The 22,479-nt window shown below is 47.2% G+C and overlaps 1 protein-coding gene across 4 annotated transcripts in view; it reads left to right on the forward strand.

The window, feature by feature from the left end:
- Positions 1-22,479, forward strand: part of RUNX1 (RUNX family transcription factor 1) — a 230,526-nt gene that overhangs the window by 135,842 nt on the left and 72,205 nt on the right. For 3 of the 4 annotated variants that reach the window (XM_066259442.1, XM_066259439.1, XM_066259440.1), the window contains 2 exons: positions 4,630-4,883; positions 10,858-11,014. In XM_066259442.1, the coding sequence (XP_066115539.1) occupies positions 4,630-4,883; positions 10,858-11,014 (411 nt within the window). Of the gene's footprint in view, positions 1-1,732; positions 1,820-4,629; positions 4,884-10,857; positions 11,015-22,479 lie in introns of those variants that run through there. The other variant, XM_066259441.1, reaches the window with a different exon arrangement.

Below are 22,479 nucleotides of genomic sequence, written 5' to 3' on the forward strand. Positions count from 1 at the left end.
TGTCATGATGCATCCACCCAACATATCACTTTGTTTTGTTTTTTTGTTTGTTTTCGTTTTTTTGTATTGTGACAAAGGTAAATTTCAGGATTATCCCGGGGGAACACTCGGAGTGCAGTAATGAGGAGGGAAATTCTATCGATATATTTGCCGCTGAAATGGGCGCTCTTGGTGGAAAGTTCTTCATTTCGTACACGATGTTACTGAACTTTATTAGTTCCGTAAAAAGCTCTTTACACTAAGGGGTTCCCGGTATTCCTGAGTTGAGTCCCATGCTGTTTGCTTTCCATTCATTTTAGTTCCTCGAGGAGGAGGACGCAAAGGTTTGTTTCTGGTTTTCGGGTTTACGCCGCGCATTGCAGATGTAGCCCGCTCACATCCCGGGAATCCCAAGTGCCCGGCCGGGTTTAGAATAAATCAGCAAAAGCTTTCCTTGCTATTCTTGTCCTCCTCTGCGATCGAATTTGGGTTATATTAGTTGAGGCTCCTAGCTAAGCAGTGCCCACGGTGCTGCCCTTGAAAGGCTCCACTTGAAACATCTATCGCTGAACCTCTCTTCTTACTAAGGAAGGGAACTTGACTCCCGCGGGGAGGCAGCCGCGGAAAGCCCGACCCGCAGCCCCTCGCGGGGTTTAGGGTTTCAAACCACTTGAGCCCAAAAGAGCCCTCTCTGACCTTTCCGATGAGCGTGTTACCCCAAACCGCTCTCTTCCCCCCGTCGGAGCCCATTGTTGCCTTCGCCGCACTATGGGACCGCACCCCGCGCCTCCGGAGTCCCTGAAGGTGCACTTGGAGGCAGCGGCCCCCCGGAGCGCTCTGTGAGCTCAGAGGGAAATGCGTATGAGTTTGGACAAGTTTCACCCTCCCAGGAGCAGGCAGCGGCCGACCGGACAATGGGCAGCATCCAGATTTGGTGGCTGCAGTATTTGGAATCACTCGGCCTATGTGGAGAGTGGACCTCGGGGAGGAGGGCTTTATACCTGAAATGGGGCTTCTTCAAAAATCATTTAAAAATACAAAGGCGTTTTCTATGAGATCCCAGTGACAGACAGAAAACAAAATGCAGCTGGGTACTGGCAGTTCCTCTCCCAATGTCCCTAGTGTTCGGAGATGGGCAAGGGTATGAGCCCACCTGAGGAGAAGCGCGGAAAGCCGGGAACGCCCGAAGCACTGACTGCCTGGGGCTGGCCGGCTGTGGTGTCCCGGCAAAGGGTTTCCGCGCAGAGACCACGACGCGGGCCTGTCTGAACAGCCCGAGGGTTTCCGCGCCACCAGCTCCGCCGCTGGGACAGCAGGAAGGGAACGCAGCCGCTCAGACTAGCTCCCTTGGTCGTTTCCTGTCGTTCTCCCCAAATTGAAGTTCTTACAAGAGCGACCTAAAGGCCGCAAGGAGAGCCTGCAGGACCCGGCGCCGTCGGGGGCGTTCCCCTGAGCTCTGAGGCCGCCGGGCGTCTGGGGCCGCGAGCGAGGGCGGCTGCTGCCCCCTGGCGTCCGCGAGCGGCCCGCCGCGAAGTCTTCCGAACGTCTCCCACAGCCCTCCTGGCCTCGCTAGTGTTGTGGCCCAGGAAGCAGTCGGGGCGCCCACCATGGTCCTCGCCCCTATCAGGCCAGCACCATTGGCAAAGCTCCAGGAGAGTGCGGGACGGCGGCAGCCCCAGCCGTGCGTCCGCTGAGAGGAATCGAGGGAGAAGCGGCAGGAGGGAGGGGCCCGAGGGGGCGGGTGAGGGACCCCCCCTCTCGAGGGAGCTGAAGTTGAGTTGAAGTTGACGCCTCCGTGGGCAGGTGGGAACGGGGCTCCGTCTGAGCACCTAACCTAGAGGTGAGGGACCTCGCGGTGGAGAGAGAGACCCCCGGTGCCAAGGGCAGTATGCCGGGGCGGGTCCCACTAAGTTACGCGCAAATGCCCGCGGCGCCGGGCACAGAAGGAAGTTCCCGCCCGCCCGCAAAGCGGGAGTGGGTTCCGCATCAGGGCCGTGCGCGCAGGGGCGGGGAGAGGAGCCGGGCGGTTTCCGGGGAGTCGTAGCGGGGCTCGGGCGACCCGGGTCTTGCAATAGGCTTTAGCGCCGCCGGAGGGAGAGCCACCGCTCCAAAAAGGAGAGCGAGCCCAGAGGATACTTTCAACTTTCTTTCCAATCCCAAATTCTTTGGGATCTTTTCTGACTGGGAAACCCCTCTGCTCTCCGCTAAGCCTACTCAACCGGAGTGAGGAGCGCTGCGTAATTGAACCGCAGCCCAGACGCGGCGAAAACACCAATTAAAACAAGCCAAGAGAGAAAACTAAAAATACAAAAACCATGTTGTGGAGACCGAAAACCGTCTGGCCTCATTAAATGAATCAGCGCCACTCCGCTGCCGCTGCCAATCGGGCTCTGGGGTCGCGCGGAGCCGCTCTCCGGCCAGGCCTTTCGGTCCCCTCCTTCTCGAATCGCACCCACGCTGGGGAAGTGGAGGCTCGGCCATGGGCGCCTGCGTAGAAAATGGTGCCGCCCCGGGGCTCCGGTCCCGGGAGCCTCGCGGAGGCCGCTGCATCTCCAGGGTGCGCAGGGCGTCTCCCTCTTGCTAGTCTCCGGGCTGGGCCGCTCCGGGTGCAGCTGGCAGCCAGAGTCCTCCCAGCCTGCTGGTCTCTTCCTCCAACCACCTCCTTAGTTTCGGGACCGCGGCCGCCACGGGCGCCACCACTGCAGCCCCGGGGACCCCCGCCGCGCAACCGCGCCGATGTGCAAAGCCTTGGGGCTACGGTCTGCAGCGGGGCGGGGCCGCGGGGAGCGTGTGAGCCTGTGCTTATGTGTGCCTGGATGCGGGGAGCGCGGGATGACCGCGGCGGCCGCTGACTCTCTACCCCGGCTGCGTACAGTAGCGCGCGGCGGCGGCGGCGGCGGCGGGGGCGCGCGGGCCAAATCCAGGAGCCTGCGGCGGGAGCCGCGCCCTGGTTGATACCGGAAAGGCCTGTGATTGGCCCGCGGCCGCCCCTATGCAAACGAGCTGAGGGAATGGAATTCCTCGGGCCGGGTTTACAGTAAAAGCACGTTCATTTCCAGGCACTCTCATTCATAGAGCCAGCGGGCGCAGGCGGGACGGGCGCCCCGCGGCCGGACCCAGCCAGGGCACCACGCTGCCCGGCCCTGCGCCGGCAGGCAACTCTTCCCGGGGCTCCTGGGGACGCTAGAAGAACGTCAACCCTTGCTACTTCTTGACCTGCGTTGGAGCTTCGACTTACTCCTTCTTTTTCACTTTTGAATGAACGGTTTCTTGGCTGGATGGGTTAACTACTTTCCTGGCTGTGAACTTTTCCCCGGTTGTTTCCTTTGACAACTGCAGGAGAAAGTGCGCTGTGCTTCGAGGCGAGCCGCTAAGTTCCCTGTGCGTGGCATTGTGCGTGGGAGAGTGTGCGTGGGTAACTCGAGCGGCCCCGTCTGTTTCGATCTGCACTGCGGTGCCTCCTCGAAGGCCCGCTCCACCTGCTGCGGTTACACAGTGATCGTGGGTATTGGCGCGTCCCCGCAGTTAACCGGCCAGTGCTGGGGCGACACTGAAGGAAGATCGTCTCTCTAACTGCCCAAGTCTGGGCTGACTCACGGAGTACATGTAGACACTGGCTGGCTTCGGAAGAGTGCGTGTCTGCGTGCGTGTGACTCGGCTGCTGTTCAACCCCCACCAAACCACAGAATCAGCCACAAACTCAACCAACATCTCCAAACCCAAGTTCTTAGATGTGGAGAGTTGTACCCTGAATGTCATCAACTTGGACTTTTTTTTATGATTAGCTTTTCTTTGAAAAGCTGAATTTTTTTTTAACTGAGCATTTTGCCAGAATTTATTGAGAGACCATGACAAGTATTTCTAGCCCAGCTCTTCTCCAACTACTGAAGCTGATTTTCAAGGCTACTTAAAAAAAAAATCTGCAGCGAACATTAATGGATTTCTGTTGTGTTTAAATTCTCTACAGATTGTACTGTAAATATTTTATGAAGTAGAGCATGTGTATATATATATATTTATATGTATATATATGCACATACATTAAAAGCACGACCTTTGGAAGTCGCAGTTCTTGCTTTTGAGGACTGAAGCCAGTTTTGCATGATAAAAGTGGCAATGTAAATGGTAGACAACCCTGTATTTTCTGTTGCGTTGGGACTTTAGACAAAAGTCACCTGGAAAAACTGACAGGCAATTATCTACTGGAGCTTCCAAATTATGTGTTTGCTGGTCCTTTTTCTCTCCGCATAAATATTTTAGGAAGTGTATGGGAATTTTGCCTCCCGAAACTTGTGTAACAGCCAAAGACTGAACTTCAACTCTCGAAGCAAGACTCAGAAGGAGATAGTCTCCCTTGGCATTTGGCTTTGGATTCTGGTCGCCCACTTTTTAAAGCACTAAGCGGCCGGATGCTGGGAGCCCTGCCCGGGTCTGAGGCCCATCGGCATAACTAGAACTTTCCTCTTCCTGGACAGTTAGTAACTTAAGTCAGCCCCCTCCCCCAAACCCCCGCAGCAATAAAGGTCCCTGAATTTGTATGTTGGTCTCCCCAGAGCTGCTTGCTGAAGATACGCGCCCCTGTCATCCTCTGGTAGGAGCTGTTTACAGGGTCCTAACTCAATCGGCTTGTTGTGATGCGTATCCCCGTAGATGCCAGCACGAGCCGCCGCTTCACGCCGCCTTCCACCGCGCTGAGCCCGGGCAAGATGAGCGAGGCGCTGCCGCTGGGCGCCCCGGACGCCAGCGCCGCCCTAGCCGGCAAGCTGAGGAGCGGCGACCGCAGCATGGTGGAGGTGCTAGCCGACCACCCAGGCGAGCTGGTGCGCACCGACAGCCCCAACTTCCTCTGCTCCGTGCTGCCCACGCACTGGCGCTGCAACAAGACCCTGCCCATCGCTTTTAAGGTACTCAGCCCAGAGCGGGTGGCGGGAGGACGGGCGGAGGCTGGCGGAGGCCGGTGAAGGCCGGGTAGATCTGGCAGGCCAGCGGCCAGACGGGCGGGTCCGGCCCCTAGTCCATCCCCGAGCGCTCGCACGAGACATCTAAGGAGATGCTGCGTTGCCGTGGCGACCCTCGAAGGGACCCGCCTCGACCCACCCGGATTGCCTCCCGGGAGGACTACAAAAAATTAGGATGCCCCCAAAGACGTCCACAATGGGCCTGTCGGGACCTCCCTAACAGGGGTCTTTAGCTTTGATACAAAGTAGAAAAAGTTATAACCCAGCAGTGACACGGCTGACTGCTCCCAGCCTTCTCTTCCCATTGCTGGCTTCACACCCAAACCATTCTGCCTCCTTTCCGTGGAGCTTGGAGAAATAGAGATACTTTTCATACCTTGGAGTCCGTGAAAATATACTGACAGGGAGAACTGCCAGGGCTCCCCACCTCACCCCCTCTTTAACACCCCGGTAGCGTATCGCAAGTCCACTGCGGGCGTAGTTGAGTTTGCAAAAGTTTTTGAAGTTTTTGCAAGCCTCTAGTCTGTTCCCTGCCAGAAGCCGCAAGTAGCGAATCCAGTTTCTTTTCCTGGAACCCTTCTGAACGTTATCGCCATCGCTGGCTCACTTAGATTAAGCCCTGCCCCAGGGCAGCGAAAGGTGGCCAGGCTGTATTTCTGGATCCGGGGGTCTAATCCGCCCATGTCTGTTTGAGGGCTGGGTGGCGAGACCAGGGAACTTCAGCTGAGCAGCTCAAACCCCTGATCTTGCCCTCGCTGTGAGCTGCTTTTAAAAACCTTGGCCTTCAACGGGAATATATAAACAACCCCGGGAGTTTTTAAACAACCGCTCCACCACTCTGGCAGCGAACAGCAGGAATTTAAATTCAGCCATGGGGATTCCGTTCTTCTGCCTTGGGTGGGTTTAAGAAGGGTCAGCTTCTTAGTACAATCAGTACAGTCACTTCCTGTTCATTTAAAGGGCTAAGGCAGGCAGGTGGGAAAAAAAGCTGTAAAGATTGGCTACTCTTTTTTTTTTTTTTTTTTTTTTTTAACAAATCTGGTTAAATAATTGTCCCCTTTAAGGGGAGATCAATTTAATATGTTTTTGTTTGTTTATGGTTCCAGGCCTGGATGAGATCTTGATCTAGTTACAAGGAATAATGTTCATTCTTTTTAAAAGTACTGTCAGAGTTCTTTATTTTTAAGCTTTATACCCCTTCCAAACTTCAATTGTAATTCCTAAAACAAAACAAAATGTATAGTTGGCTGTGTCTCTTGAATTACCGCCTATTCCTCTGTTTTCTGAAAACAAGAGTGTTTGAGGGGTTTGAAAGTGAAAATAAGGTGGACTGGCTCCTGGACTCTTCCTGGGCTCTTTCTCCATTTATGTAGATTTGCTTTGGAGCCCATTTCAATTTTAATCATTGTAATCCTTTTACCTAAAGAGACTCTTCTCCAGAAAGTACTGAGTCCACTTGTGAGAGGGGACCTGACAGCCTTGGGCCCTGGGGTCAGTTTCAGATAAAAGCAGTTGGAAGATGACAGGCCAATAATCAGAAAAAGGGTAATTTAAACTCAGGTGTCCTTGACACACTTAGGGTTCTGTGGCTTCCCTTGTGGCAAATCAGGATCACCTCTGAATCTCCACTCCTCTGCCAGGAATCCCCCACCCAGAACACTAAGCGATGAGTAAAGAATCTCCCGGACTTGAAGTGATGTAGTTTCTCAAGCCACTACATTAAAATATTTTTTTTCTTCTGAAAGAATGGGAAAAAATCATATAAATTGCTTTTATGAAACATCAGGGAGGTTTTGGGGTTTTGTTGGTTGTGGTTTTTTTTGTTTTGTTTTGTTTTGTTTTTTTAGCAGAAACTTTAATAACTGTAGAGGTTTCCTTTTAAAAATGACTTTTGACTATTTGCTCTTTTTAAAAAATGTAATTTGTTTTACTGAGTGATGGTTTGTAGGCTACTAAATGATAAAGGTATGGAGCCCTTGGAAAAAAAGTTTCAGTAGATCTTGAGAACATTTAGAGGAAAGGGAAGGGACAACAGAGAAATCAGACCACTTGATTCATATCTGTCATCACTTCGGTCCCCACAAAGGGAAGCCTCTTCCTGAAGGAAACCTGCTCACAACATAACTGAAAGAACAGATGAAATTTTCAGGAGGGCAGAAATGCAGAGTGTAGATATAAAAGTAAGCTGAACTTCAAACGGGACTGCATCCAGGTTCACTCACTTGTCCCTGGCTCCACTCTGCGCCACTCACCCACCTCCCAGGCAGTTTCTACAGAAATTACTACTTTAAAATTTAGATTTCAAATAAGCCTCAGACAATCTCTCTAAGAAGTTAATCAGTAAAGAATTATTACATTCCCTGTAATAAAGAGGAAAAATGGGAAGCAATGATAAAGTCTGATGCTATTGATGAAAAGAGCAGTTAAGTTATTCTTTCAGAGTCTTCTGAAATTCTATATGTAAATCCTCTGCTTTAATCTTTGAAACTAAAGGGAGATTAAGATTATGGATTTTCCTTAAAACAGACGAAAATTATCCTAATTGCTTATCCTGGACCTCAGAAGTGTCCCCCTCACTCATGGAACACTTATATTTTAGGGCAGTAGAAATGTGTATTTGACTATTGAGAAAATCTTCAATTCACTACATTACCCATTAGTTACAGAAGGAGCATAAAAAGCTGTTTGGAAGGTTTAGGGTTTGTTTTGTAACATGGTAATAGTACAGTTTGTTTAGGCTCTGGTACACCAGAATCCAAAGGCACAGGATAAACATGCCTTCAGCAAGTTCAGAGGCCTTGGATGCTGATACTAATATTCTTTTCCTAAGAAAGAAATGTCATGTTTCTGTCGGTAAGATCGCAGTCCTGAGCTTTGCATGAAATGTCATCTCAGCTGAATTCTAGGTTCCACTTCATAGCTTTCTTTGAAACACTGGAAAATTAAGGGATTGGAAATAAATGAATTGTAGCTGTAATTTCAGCCTAATTAGAGTTGGTTTAAATGGCAGTTTGAACTGTGAACAGGCTAGCCAAGAGCAGTGTGGGTAGCTCCCAGTATAGGAGGGTTGATATTTTGCCCAACTTCCTGATACTTTGAAAACAGAGAAGTAAAACAAAATATGAGATACCCTTTGGCCAACAAGTCCCTTCTTGCCTGTTTGGTCTGTGCTAAAATGAAAATGTTTGTGTTTCCTCACCTATTGTTTATAGCTTTTCATTCCAGTTGCTCTGTTTTTCTGTTTAAAATACAATTTTTTTAATTCTCTTTATATTGCTTACCAATGATAAAATCTTTCAAATTAGCACACAGGTATGTTTTAAATTAAAAAAAAAATTTTTCCTAGTCTAAATGTGCTTGTTAATCATTAGATGATATACATTACCTAAATTAATATAATTTTCCTGGACTTAATATTCTCCTCTTTCCCCATATGAAATAAATTTTTTAAAAAATCCCTCCAAGATCAATAAAAGGCCAAGTAAATGATCTTTGAGCACCCACCTAGCTTTGATTTCTGCTGAATTTAAAAAAACAAAAACAAAAAACAAAAAACCAGAGGTAGGAGTTAAACTCCTAATATTTTTAAATCTCAAATTCCAAGCTCAACAATCTTACCTAGCCACTGTGGTCATTTTGTTCTGTTTGTTTCTGCTTGGTGAAGGTCTCACGAACTTGCTCAATTCCTCCTGAGGGTAGTTTTGGAAAGGTGAGCAAGACGCAGGGAGCAGTGTCCCCTGAGCCCAGAGGAGAAAGGTGGTTTGAAATACGCTTCGGCCACTATAAAACAAAAGAGCTGTTTATTTTTTAACCTCTTCACAGGGTCTGTCCCAACCGTGTGTGGTTCAGTTTGAAAACCATGTGGTTGATCCTGTCCCTGTGTACTTCAACTGAATGTTGAATTAAAACTGAGAAGCTGGGTCATTGCAGGGAGATGGAGATGAGGAAGTAAAAATATGTGTTCAAGGGGGACATTTCAACACTGTGAGCTGATTTCACAGAGGGAACAGAAAATAGTAGAGAGAAAAAAGAGTGGAAAAATTTTTCAAAGACTGAGTTTTTTAAGGGCAGAATAAAGTAAGCAACATTTCATGGGCATAGAAAAAAAAAGTGCCAATGATGTACCTAAATAACTGATCGGGGAGATTTATTTCAGTGATATTTTTTTGAAACAAAAGAGAATTGTCCTATTACTGCTCTTAATTAAACAGCAACAAACACACTTATAATGGGAACTAAATACCTAATTAGAGGGTGCTTGGGGAATAAATAGCTGTGTTTTTAAAATCTCCTTTCAAGAAAGTACGTCCAACTATTGGGTGGAAAGGATTGGAAGGAAAGATAAGAGGCCAGGCCTTGTGTGGCAGGGCAGGTTGGATGAACGGATGAGGAAAGGGCCTACTTATTGTGTGAGAGCCGGTGTTCCTGGTGTCTGTGTACCCCTCATAGCAAGTTGTTTCATTTTCCATCATGATCCTTGGAAGCCAAGGTCTGAAGAGTCAGGATGAATGAAAACAATAGACAGGCGTCTGGAGGACATGGGGAAGGGGTGGTGACTAAGCAGGCCACGAAGTCGGCATTTTGAGAACTGTGGCTTTGCTTTCATACACATTAGCCGACGGCAGCCTTCTTCACAGACAGAAAAGGATGCCTGAAGATAGAGGTCTTAGCCAGCACATTATGCGGCAGTTATTAGGTAAAAACAGGGAGGTGGAGAGCAGGCAAAGAGGTGATCTCTGTAGAATGTTTTACTATCCTGACTCAAAGACCAAACCAAACTGTGTAGGTATTATATAATTGGAATGAGTAACTCAGATTTCACTGCTGGCAGAGAAAGTGCCACAAGAAATAGCAGAAATGACAAGAACAAGGAAAACTTGGGGCATTTTGATTTGAAAATTCTGTGATCACTTGAAAAACTAAAATAAAAGAATGGAAATGTAGCTAATGATAAATCTCTGGACCAAGAAAGTTGTTTCTAGAAGGGTCAAATGATAATCAAGAAATGGTACTTCTTCACAAAGCACCTTTATGCCTACTTCTTTAGGGCATTTTACTTTGAAATGACTGCTTGATTATTCCCTAAGTATCAAAAATATATATCTACCAATTTGTTATTTAATATTCTTGATAGGAAATCCATTTCTGTTCAATTACATTGAAGAAATTCCTCTCCAAGATCAGCCAGGTTGGAGGAAAACTCAGTCATCTGTTAGGACATAGTTAACATCTCTGGGACTCACAGATACAAAAATGTGACTTAGCCCCCCTCCTGAATTCACAGGAACACAGAAGCAAAGGACACATTGCTGTTTTTCTTTTTTTCCCTTGTATACCAGTATTCACTGCTAGTGAAAATCAAGATAATAGATGTGAGTAGGGGGGTTTCAAAGATGAACTGCAAAAGAACAATTTCAGTCACTCGAGAATTGTCAGTCATCCAGTTGTAACGATCAAATTTTATTTTAACAGAATTAAGTTTAGACACCTAAAAGTAAAGTGGGCCCTTTTAGGCGTGTCATTGGAGGGCTGGACCAGTGCAAGATGGTTTAGGTTGTAAACTTATGGAAACTAGACATTCTGGTTTCACACATAAAAATTGAAAAGAGATGAGTGTTCATGAGAAGGTATAGCCTTGCCAGGTCCTGGCCTTGCCCCAGAGGAGCTATGTGACCTTATATAGCTTTCTGAGGTGAATGTTTTACGATTTGAAAATGTATATTTAGCTAGGCACAATGGAATTAAAACTAAATCTTCCCATAACTTTTCTGTTGTTTTGCTTAACTTAGGATTGTCCTTCCTTTGCACACTAACAAGGGCCCCTGTAATGTACATTTCATTATAGAACAGTTCTTCCATAAATGACATCCCAGTTTATGACATTCCTGATGTTTACATTTGTCCCTTGACTGGTGTGTAGGTGGTGGCACTGGGGGACGTTCCAGACGGTACTCTGGTCACGGTGATGGCCGGCAATGATGAAAACTACTCAGCCGAACTGAGGAATGCTACTGCAGCCATGAAAAACCAAGTCGCAAGATTCAATGACCTCAGGTTTGTCGGTCGGAGTGGACGAGGTAGGTATCTGTCAAAACTGAACTTGAAACACAAAATGTTTACATGGCAACCAACCCAAACAGCAAAACCTCTAGAAGTTTCCGTGATGGGATTCCTAGAAACACAGTCTTCCTGCTTACTATTGCTACATCAAGCTTTTAAAAAAATATTTATTTAAAATTTAATATTTTTAACAGACTCTAGCTTTACATTACTGCTTTCTGACTTGGGAATCAGAATTTCAAGGAAACCCCTTAGCTCTTTACTAAAGTATAAAGATAGAAAACTTACTATTATAGAAATTAGGCTTATACAACTGGATTCTCTCTTTGATATTGATCAGAAAAATAACCATATATCCTATATAATGGAAGCCCTTACCTTAGGACCCATGTGCTTTCTATGACAGAGGTTCACACGACCACTTCTAATAATTTTAAGCAATATATAGCATATTATTATTGAAATGCACTTTCAAGTAAGTTTACCTTTTTATGGTATCAAAATTAAGAAGAAATGTTGGTAGCCCCATTCTGGTTTGGTCAATTTGACAACAATATGACCTTCCTCTTAGGTGCAATTTGAATGTCTTATTATTATTTAGGGGGGAGGGGTTGGGCCAACTTAACATTTTAGATGCAAATGATATTAAAGACTGGATTATTCAGAGAGACTGCTGTATTAGGACAGTCTGTGTGTGGTGGTGGTGTTTTTGCCCATTATCAGAGGATTAGAGCAGAAAGAAGCTCTTGGCTCATAGTTACCTCCTCTGGTTTCCAATTATTTTTAAATATTATGTTTTCTCTGCATTGTAAGAATCTACACCATACTTTATAAATGGAGATAAGTACTAGAAGTTTGATTGAAAGAGGTAAGATAGTTTGTTTTGAAAATCTCATTTTTGTAATATAGTATTGGATAAGCTTATAAATTAAAGTTACTTTGAGTATAGTAAAAAAGGACATGATAAATGCCCAAATAACAGCAAATGACTCTTGTATTGGAAAAAAATAAAAATACCACCAGTGGACATTTAAATGAAAGAGTCATCACTACTCTTTTTAAAGGCATTCAAAAATATATGAAAATCTGTGTTTTTAGAGAATTTGATTAGTTGAAGCATGTTGGTTTTTTTGGCTATTGTTTTTGCTATCCTAGCTGTCTGGAGTGTTTTCAAAATAGAATCATGGGTGGGGCAAACTTAAAAAAAACATAATGTGATTGAAAATATATGTTCATAGTCCTGACTATGTTAATAATAGGGTAATGCAAAGAAAATTATATCTACTTATTGAAAGCATGGGAGATGCTATAAGATATAAAGGTGTAAGTCATTAAATGCGTTCCCTTGTTATATTAAAAGTCCTTGCCTTTCAGTAAATGGAATTTACATTATGATTCAGAGATGTGTGTTTAGAAAATATCTTGAAGGCTTCGGATGAGTAGCTGGCAGAGCAGGTGAGGAGCCAATAAAAAGGCAAGGCCCCCACCTCCTGGTCCATGCCTACCAGCCTGGCTAACAAATCTCCATTCAGTTCTTGTGGGTATCCACTCTTCGGGATTGAGAGTGGGGTCTCACTGGGTTGCCTTTCCAGAGAAAGTAATATTATTATAGCATGCCTCTCTGTCGGTGTGTGTGTCAGGTTTTGGTTACAGAAGTTCTAGAAACTGTTTCCTGGCCAACGCCAGTGACATTTTTCCACAAGAAGTTCCGCCGTGGCTCCCTGGCGATGCCCAGTACACCAGTGTCGATTAAGAATGGGATGTTGAAAGCAGTGTGCTTCCTTTTCTGGCATTGGGGGCTGGTCTCCCATCTCATTGGCTGTTTCTGTTTTGAGTGGGTGACTAATAGGTGCTTGTGTTTACTTGGGTAACAGTGAACTGTTTCCCCAAGGTGTGGATTGTTTGCATTTGGCTGCCCGATTCGTGCCAGTGTGCCCTTGAGTTTGCATAAACCCCAAAAAGTAAAATAGCTACAACCAAGGCTGGGCTGTCATCTGATAACCTGGAATGAGAAAATTAATTGAAACGCCATAAATGGACAGTCTCTGTTCTGGACAGTCTCTGTTCTGGACAGTCTCTGCTTCCCATGAGTGATACTAAGGAATCCAAACTGCAGAAACCCTAGCTGACCGTCTGATCCAGTTAAGGTTACCATGTGTATTATCGGTCTTCCGTGATACATATATATATTTTGGTCAGTACCACAGGACAAAAATGAGCTGTCAAAAGGCCCTGGGGTTTTTTTGTTTGTTTGTTTGTTTTTTAAATTAATTAATTTTTTATTTTTTTTTTTGTATTTTTCTGAAGCTGGAAACAGGGAGAGACAGTCAGACAGACTCCCGCATGCTCCCGACCGGGATCCACCCAGCATGCCCACCAGGGGCCACGCTCTGCCCACCAGGGGGCGATGCTCTGCCCCTCCGGGGCATCGCTCTGCCGTGACCTGAGCCACTCTAGCGCCTGGGGCAGAGGCCAAGGAGCCATCCCCAGCGCCCGGGCCATCTTTGCTCCAATGGAGCCTTGGCTGCGGGAGGGGAAGAGAGAGACAGAGAGGAAGGAGGGGGTAGGGGTGGAGAAGCAAATGGGCTCTTCTCCTATGTGCCCTGGCTGGGAATCGAACCCGGGTCCCCCGCACACCAGGCCGGCGCTCTACCGCTGAGCCAACTGGCCAGGGCCTAGGCCCTGTTTGTTTCATAATTTCTCTCCATAATCGTACATTACAACCTGATTTTACTCTTTCAAGTGTGTCAACATCAAAGCCTGCCAGGTTGTCTGTGTTTTGTTTTTTGTGTTGTTTTTGTTTTTGCATTTTGGTAATTTGCTTCCCATTATGAAGAGAGTAGATGATTCTCACTAATTTTTAACAATCAGTCTCCATCTTCTTCCACACTGAATCTCTTGCTTTAAAAGTTTCATTCCATTTTTTTTTAAGTGGTCTTAAGATGATTTTCTATTTCATTTTCTGTTTTTGGAAAATGTGCCTGTAAACATGTCATTGGCATCGACACACCACCCAGTGGCCGAGGAGGCCCTGGCTGTTGGCTCCTTGAACATTTCCATGCAGTTTTAACACTCTGTCACAGGCGCTGGTCTGATGGCTTCGCCAAGGCGCCTGGAGCTCGGCTCCCAGTGATGAGGAGACAAAGAAACTCACTTTTCTTTTATTAGCTACCAGTTTGTGGGGATTGTCAAGCCCCGGAGAAATGGCCAGAGGTTGGACATGGAAGGTTTTTTGGGGTGTTTTTGTTTTTTTGTTTTGTTTTGTTTTGTTTTCTGTTCTGCAAAACTGATCTGTCTGGGCCCTGGCGGATGTCCAGGATCACAGCTCCTAACCTCAAGTTCAGCCTACAACTGGGAAAACCTGCCCGTCCGGCTTTTACGGCCCTGCTGACAACACTGTCCTCTGAAACGGCTGGCGAAGGCTTCAGCAGTCTGAACCGTCTTCCTTGTCTTCCCTCGCTCCTTTTTCTCCTTGTCAGGTTTAAATCTTGTTCAGGGTGTATCTGACCCTTGGCGTTTTCTTTTCTTGGATTTGGTGTCTCCATATAAAGTGACCGTTCCTTTACAAAGGGAGAAGAGAGAGCAGCTCCCAGGAGATGGCAGGTTCTGCTGAGCACAGGTTGTTGTTCAGAAGCGCTCACACTTAACCACACGTTCTGGGACTCTCCCTGCCTCTAGAAAATGGAAGTTCAGGATCAAAAAGAATTCTCTGGTGAAGTTAATTAGCAGTTTACCTCTGCTGTGAAGGCAGGTGTTACAGATCTTTTCAGTTATAAGAGAGTGCATCATGGCTGCGGCTGGGAAACATTTAAGAAACTATAGCAGTGAAATCTATGAATGCTTCCGGCCCCATCCAACTCCTTAATCAGTCAGTAAAGAGTTGATCAATCGAGGAACATGACCAGGGGTCCCCAAACTACGGCCCGCGGGCCGCATGCGGCCCCCTGAGGCCATTTATCCAGCCCCCGCCGCACTTCCAGAAGAGGCACCTCTTTCATTGGTGGTCAGTGAGAGGAGCATAGTTCCCGTTGAAATACTGGTCAGATTGTTGATTTAAATTTACTTATTCTTTATTTTCAATATTGTATTTGTTCCCATTTTGTTTTTTTACTTTAAAATAAGATATGTGCAGTGTGCATAGGGATTTGTTCGTAGTTTTTTTTATAGTCTGGCCCTCCAACGGTCTGAGGGACAGTGAACTGGCCCCCTGTGTAAAAAGTTTGGGGACCCCTGAACATGACTTTAGTTAATTCATTTTAGACCAAAGAGGAAATCCACCAGACCGTATCATCAACCACGCCATAAACAAGGGACAAGAATCTGCTGCAAATCCTTCTAATTTTTCTGAGAATGTGACTTTTGATCTTTTGGGAACATCACAGATTATTTTGAGAATCCTTTGGAAGCCTTCTCCCAAGGGGAAAATAAAATACACAGGTGTTCTTACATACACAGTGTCATGTACAATTTCAGTGTTCAGGGCCTCTGAAGCTTACTTACAGACCTTCCAGGGATCCAGATCCCTCCCACCCCCCACCAAGCCAAGAATCTGTGCACCTGAAACTTCACCTTGACCCTGGAGGGTCAGCCTAGTTCTGTGCTGCACATTGTAGTTAACTGGAAAATGCACCAATAAAGGTGAGGTAGACATTCTTCTTGTCCCCGGTGCTGTCTGGGTAGCATCTGTTTTTATTATGGCCAGGACCTGGTTTGTCTTTTTTGGAGTGTGGATCCCATTCAAGTTGCTGGTTCAGACCTTTAAAAGGCTGTCAGGTGTGCATGCCTGTGGTTCCTTGCAAAGGAAAAGAGCCCATTTTGTCACCAAGAGGGCAGCCTCTTGTCTGGTGATGTTCCGGGCCCCTGGCTACAGAGCTGCACAACCAACCCCGGGAGACCGTGTGTGCCCTGGTCCATGGTGACAGGACTGCTTCTCTTGGTGGATCCCGGTTTATGTTGACCTCCCTGACAACTTTCATCTTGCCCACTTTTAAAATAGCACCTTTCCCCAATGCTTTCATAAAATGAAATTCCTCCATCATGTTCTCGCTGTGGGTGTCTTCCCAGACATAATATTTACCCGTCGCAATCTGGTTATTGCATGTTTGTGTAATGTTTCTTACTCCAGGCATTTTCATTCATGAGTTATTTGACATTATTTGGGGAACTGTATGGGGAGGTCGCCTTTTGGACAGATGAGAGATCGTGTTTGAGAAGGGAGAGAGGTACATTTAGGGAAGGTACTCCAAATGAACAGAGATGTGTCTTTATAGAATGGTTATTCCTGAGACAGGGCCTGCATGACTCACAGTGTTCTCCTAGGAGCCAAGCCATTCTCTCTTCCACACACACTCACAGAGGGAGGGAAGGAAAAATTCATCTGCAACCTGGGGTTGTTTCATGGGTCGCACTGAGGATGGCAAGCTGGCCATTGGCTCTCTTGGAGAGAATTCAAAGGACAGGCGGATTGTAGTAAAATCAACTCTCCTCTCTCCCCGCCCACCACTTTTTTTTTGGTTGTGATTGATCTACACTTTAAAAACATATGTATATACAGGAATCTGTTTTTAGACTTCAGTGTGGATAAATAGGAATGGAAAAGAACCCCGCCTCTGATACCCCAAGCCTTAGGCAGCCATAACAAATAGCTATTATAGATGGCAGGGCGAAAGCTAGTGTCCATCATCTGATCGAGAATTTGTGTCTAGAGATCAGGTTGCTCTTGTGTTGGGTTTCCCCAGAAGAGAGTAGCAACACTCTCTGAAAGCAGATTGCTCCCCACCCCCAGCCACCACCAGGAGCAGTCCCTGCACCCATAATGCCCTGGCCGGCCTGCGGAGAAAAACATACTTGGAAACGGCTTGTGCCTGGAACACACTCTCACACTTGATCCCTTCACGGCTTTCTTGCTGATTTTATGGAGTGTCAGGCCTTGCAGAGGGCATTAGGCAGCTTTTTAAAATAGAGGTTATTTGTAGGAACAATGTCTTGGAGTTGATGGGCAGAAGCTCAGATGTTGTCCCACCCACCTGCCACCCCTTCCTTGCCAGCCAGCTTGCATTTGTTGGGGACAGGGACTGTTAGTCAGAAAGTGCCTCTGAGAGAAATAATGGTTGAGTGATTTTAGAGCTTCCTGTTTCAGCAGCAAGTATCATAGACATAAACAGAGATCCGGCCAACAGCCGCAAGGCTGCTCTGGTTCTAATAAATCAGTGTTGAATTTTCTTTTTTGTGCTGGTTGGCATTGGACGAGGGAGGGTGGAGGAGACTGCTCATGGAAGAACATATTCTGTGTGTTCCTTTTTTTTTTTTTTTTTTTTTTTTGTATTTTTAAAGAAAAATTACTTGTTGAAAAGAGAGACAGTGTCCTGTCTGATGACCATGTTCTTTCTGCTGGTGAGTATAAAACCAGTTCAGTTCAGTAAGGGGAAATATGTGAGTAATCATGGGCTGTCAATGTGGAGAGGTTATGAGTTACTAAAGGGCCTGTTGGACTTTTAGCCAGTGGGGTACGTGTGTGTGCATGCACTTCCCCTGAGATGACTTCTTGGACCAATTGTCTTTGAGGACCAAATCCATGCTCAGAAGAATATCTTCTCATCTGAAGCCCCAATAAAGGAATTAACAGAAATTTGTCAGTAAGTCATGGGAGCTGCTGGTGAAGACTTTCAAATGTGTGGTTTTTATCGGCTCACTCATGGGGCCTGAGGAACGGATTACTGCCTAAGGCTTTTGTGTTTATAAATATCCATTAATGGCCTTCGGGCCACACCTGTCTTTCATCATTTGTTCAGATAGGAGCCCCGCAGTCAGTGGGGATGTGTCTCAGTCTGCAGTGAGGACGTGGACCTGCAATCCTGGCGTGCTCTCAGCACTGATGACCCAAGCCACACAGCCCAGCCTCTCTGAGCCCCTGTCGGGTGGGCAGCGTGCCCATGTAGAAGTTCCATTTTAGGTCACTGAACTTTCTCAACAAGGGCATCGGGTACTTGAGGACCCAGAGATGGAGAAGGGGATCCCCTCCACCTCTTCAGAGAGGCTCCGTGGCCATTCTGCTGTGGGATTCAAGTGCGTGTGTCCTGATTGCCTCACCGAGGAAGCCTTCACTTACAAGCCACTTAAGCTGTGTTTTTCTCAAAGAATGATGTTAGTAAATTTCCTGTTTATTTTGCCACTTAGATTAATTCCTGCTTTTACCCTGAGATTTAAGACTGTCCTTAGGAATGTGTGGGAGCACACACTGAAAAGCCCTATTACCTGCTCCTAATCTCCTGGTCCCAGGAAGCTCCCAGGCCTGGTCAATGGGAGGCCAGCTTGCACCCTCTCCGGCTCTGTGTGGCCCTTACTGCATCTCTTTATGCAAACAAAGGAGGCTCTCCTTAGCTCAGGTTTGAGCCCAGTTGTGACCGGTGTGCTTATCAGATCTCAGCTGACAGGGCGAGGCAGGAGGGGCCTGTGAGGAGGGAGGAGAAGCTCCTTTGCTCTAGGCGTTCGCTTTGGGGCTTTTACAGATGTTTTTCCTTCATTCTGTCTGAAACCACTGTATGAAGTACAGTCAGCATCTATCTATCCATCTGTGATCATCAACAAGGACTGGTCTGACTCACAGGGCCATTACCTCTTGCTGTGTCTACCTCTTTAAGCACAGTGTCTCCAGTGCCGACAACTCCAGGTCTTTCCGGATGTCCTACCTTCATCATCCTAGTTGAAACCTCAGGTGGCATCGTTAGGGTCTTGTGTGTCCATTTGCTTAGCATTTTTTTATTGTTCAATGGCAGTTAACAGCCAATATTGTAATAGTTTCAGGTGTGTGGCATACCACTTACCATTTGGATGGTGGTCTCACTCAGTGGTTCCCAGCTGGGGTGATTTTTGTCACACACACACACACACACACACACACCCGGGGACACATGGCAGTATCTACAGACTGTTTGGGTTGTTGCAGCTGGGGTGTGGGTGAGTGCTACTGGCAGCTCATGGGTAGAGGCCAGCCAGGGCTGCTGCTCAATATCCTCCAATGCACAGGGCAGCCCCTCACTCAAGACCCACCTGACCCAGAACATCAGTCACGCTGAGATCGGGTAACCCTCATCAGGCTCCACACGCAACACAGGAAGCTGTAAAATGTCCCTTGACGTCTCTTCCCTAACACTTTCTGCCTCTCTCCAGAATTTACAGAAAACTTCTATTAAAAGTCCACACTCAGTAAGCAATAAAATTGGAGAGCATCTCTGAATATTAAAGTCTGTTTAGAACTAGGAAAACCTGACTTGCCTGACCTGTGGTGGCGCAGTGGATAAAGCGTCGACCTGGAAATGCTGAGGTCGCCGGTTCAAAACTCTGGGCTTGCCTGGTCAAGGCACATATGGGAGTTGATGCTTCCATCTCCTCCCCTCTTCTCTCTCTCTCTGTCTCTCCTCTCTCTCTCTCTCTCTCTCTCTCTCTGTCTCTCCCTCTCCTCTCTAAAAAATGAGTAAATAAAAAAAAAAATTAAAAATTAAAAAAAAAAAAAAAAAAAAGAAAAAGCCCTTTTTAAAAAAAAAAAAAAAAGAAAGAAAACCTGACTTAAGTCCCATGTGCCCAGAGCTACACCGAACCCCCCATCCCAGAGGTCGTGGGTGCACAGCAGCTGCCGGCGGGTGGGCCCCCGCAGGGAAGCCCTTCCTGCAGGACTGTCCCATGGCCTTAGCCCAAGTGCAGGTTCACAGGAACATCAGAAGTAGTGAAAGTGCTCTGCTAGCCTCCCCGTGCTCAGTGTCTCACCCCCCACCCCCCACCCAAAGCTTCACAGGTCCACAGATGCAGAACGCAAGCCACCATGTGTCCCATCAGACTACAGAGTACTAAACACCAGTCACTGGTATGCACCCTTGGCAGATGCCTTACAGGCCCCAGAAAGGGCCCACTTGGCACACCTGAAATAAAAGTGGGAGGAGAGCGACTGAGGCCCAATGGGCTGCCTCTCCAGAGGCAGCCCTGGGATTGCAGATGGCACAGACAGACTGATGCTGGGTTCTTCTGGAGCTTTCTCCCACCTGCCCTGACATGTTCGTTCTGCCCTTACCTGTTTTCCATGCTGAGACCCAGGGAAATGTGGCCTGAAAAGAAAAATGTCCGAAAATGGGGTCCTTCAGCTCTTCCCACTGCCTCGAGGCAGTGCCCACTGGGGGAGACCCCCTGATGAAGCTAGCTGTGCGTGCCTGCTCCAGGGCCATGTGCTTGCCTTTCCCCTGTGCAGGGACCCTTGCCCCTAACTTCCTTCCTTCCCTGAAGCTCCCCGCAGTGAAGCACCCAGCTCCCAGATACGGCATGCGGTGAGTCATTTGAGACTAGTAAGAGCTAATGGTGCAGGTGGAGTTCATGGGCAGCGTCTGAGCCCTGGACCACACCGAGCCCACATCTCACCCACATGGACTGAGGTCTCAGGGAGGCAGCTAGAGAGCGTCTCTGGTGGGCATTGCACGCAGCAATGGTGACTGAGACCCGAGCACCCTGGCAAAGACATGATGATGTGTCCAGAAGCCCGAGAGGTGGACTTGCAAGGATTTTCAAAGTACAGAAGATCCAGCTTTTGTCTTGAAAAGTACTCATGTGGTCTCATGAGTCACTAGATCAGTACCTGAGACAGAGCAGGAATTAACATACCCAAGACTATTACTCTAGGCAGTGGAGCCTGATGGTCAGCCCATGACCTTTAATGGATTGTCCCCTGAGAGGAGGGTGGGATACTGTCAACCCTCAGGGCTGACTATTCTGTTGTTGTTTTTGTTGTTGTGGGGCCATCCCATGTAGTGTCAGATCATGAGCAGTTTCCCTGGGCTCTACCTAATAGCCAGTAGCACCTCTCCAAATCATGACAACCAGAAATGTCTGCAGACATTGCCACATGATCACTGGGGAGTAGGAAGTATCTTCCTGGTTGAGAGCCCTGGCTTAGAGCTGTGTGTCCTTGGACAAGTTACTTGACCCGTCTGAGCTCGATTCTGCCTTTGTCCTTGGGGCTGGGCAGATGGGTGCAGTGTGGGCTTCCAGAGATAAGACATACTTCAGGTGTTACTACTTTGCCTGGCTGTTGCGGTGGCAGTGACTTTGTAGAGTAAACATTGGATACTCCTTAAGCCCATAACTAGCAACCACACTGGGACCTGGTTTTTTGTGAGTGTCTGAATGGATGAGTTTCAAGGAGGGAACATCAGCTCTTATCCTTAGTCCTCAGGCCCGCAGAGTCCTCGGGTTGAGAAAGGGTTAGGCGCAGCGGGCACTGAGATTTCAGATTAGCAATGGAAGAGACGAAATTAAATATGCACTGTAATTCGAAGCACTGCTTTCCATGGGAAAAGAAGTTCTCCCCATTTAGCCCGTCCAACCCTTTTGTCCAAACGTTAACAGCATGCAAATATTTATGATTCGTACATGCCCCCTTCATTCCCGATCGTATTTTAATAGTCGACACTGCATTTTCACAATGCAGCCAAGTAATCCCCCAGCCCTGTCGCTGGTCTGCAGGCTGGCACCCACTGGCCTCACATTCTTCCCGCAAGTGAATGTCTCTGCATGTTTTTGTTTTTGTTTTATTAACCACAGATAAACAGAGCATTGATTAATCTGGGGGGGGGGAGCAGTATCTGACTAGACTGTTTTGCATTCTGTCCACATTCATGGGTCCAGATTAGAGTAAAGCCATTGTATAACAATTGCTATTCCTCTGATTTACAATAACAAACAAACAAAAAAGAAACGCACATCTGTTTGTGATGAACCTACAGGTCTTTAGGAGGAGAAGTGGGCATGCTCGTGGGAAGTACTAAATGTGCTGGCCTCAGTCTGCCCCACTGTACAATGGGTATGACAGTGCTTTTCACAAATGCCTCCAGAGGTGGTCAGGATGATTAAAACGAGGCAATGTGTATATAACAAGACTTGGGAGGAAGGGCTACCGCTTCACTAAGTGTTGTTCTTCCTTCTGCACTGAGAATGGCTGAGGGAGGAGGGACAGGCAGGCAGGAGTGAGCATGTGTCTTGCTGGTTGAGAAAGCTGGGAGCTTTTTCATTCTCCTCAGTCTGCTCCTCTGTGGCAAGGAACTTGTATTCCCTGACCTGACCAGGAAGCTTGTATGATGAGGGTGCCTAAGACACAGTGGAAACTTCATAAATATTTATAAACAGACACGTGAATAATCATTCCAGATATTGGCAGGGCACTGAGCACGTGATGGACCTTGCGTTTCCTGTGCTGATTGGTGAGCCTCTCACCAGCTTTGAACACTTTCCAATCAGGAAGTAGAGTGTCCATTGCGATTTTATCACACCTGTGTGGCCTATCCTCAGAGGTTGTTTAGGAGGGTATTTCATTCATTCCTTTATCAAATCATTCATTCATCATCAGGTCGTGCACAGTGCACCTCCTGAGTGCTAGGCACTGGGGTAGCACTGGCCATGCAGAGTCCCAAGGGCCAGTGAGGGGCTGGCAGTGAAGCAGGGC

This window comes from Saccopteryx bilineata, chromosome 2 (genome assembly GCF_036850765.1).
Source record: "Saccopteryx bilineata isolate mSacBil1 chromosome 2, mSacBil1_pri_phased_curated, whole genome shotgun sequence".
Taxonomy (NCBI): Eukaryota; Metazoa; Chordata; class Mammalia; order Chiroptera; family Emballonuridae; genus Saccopteryx; species Saccopteryx bilineata.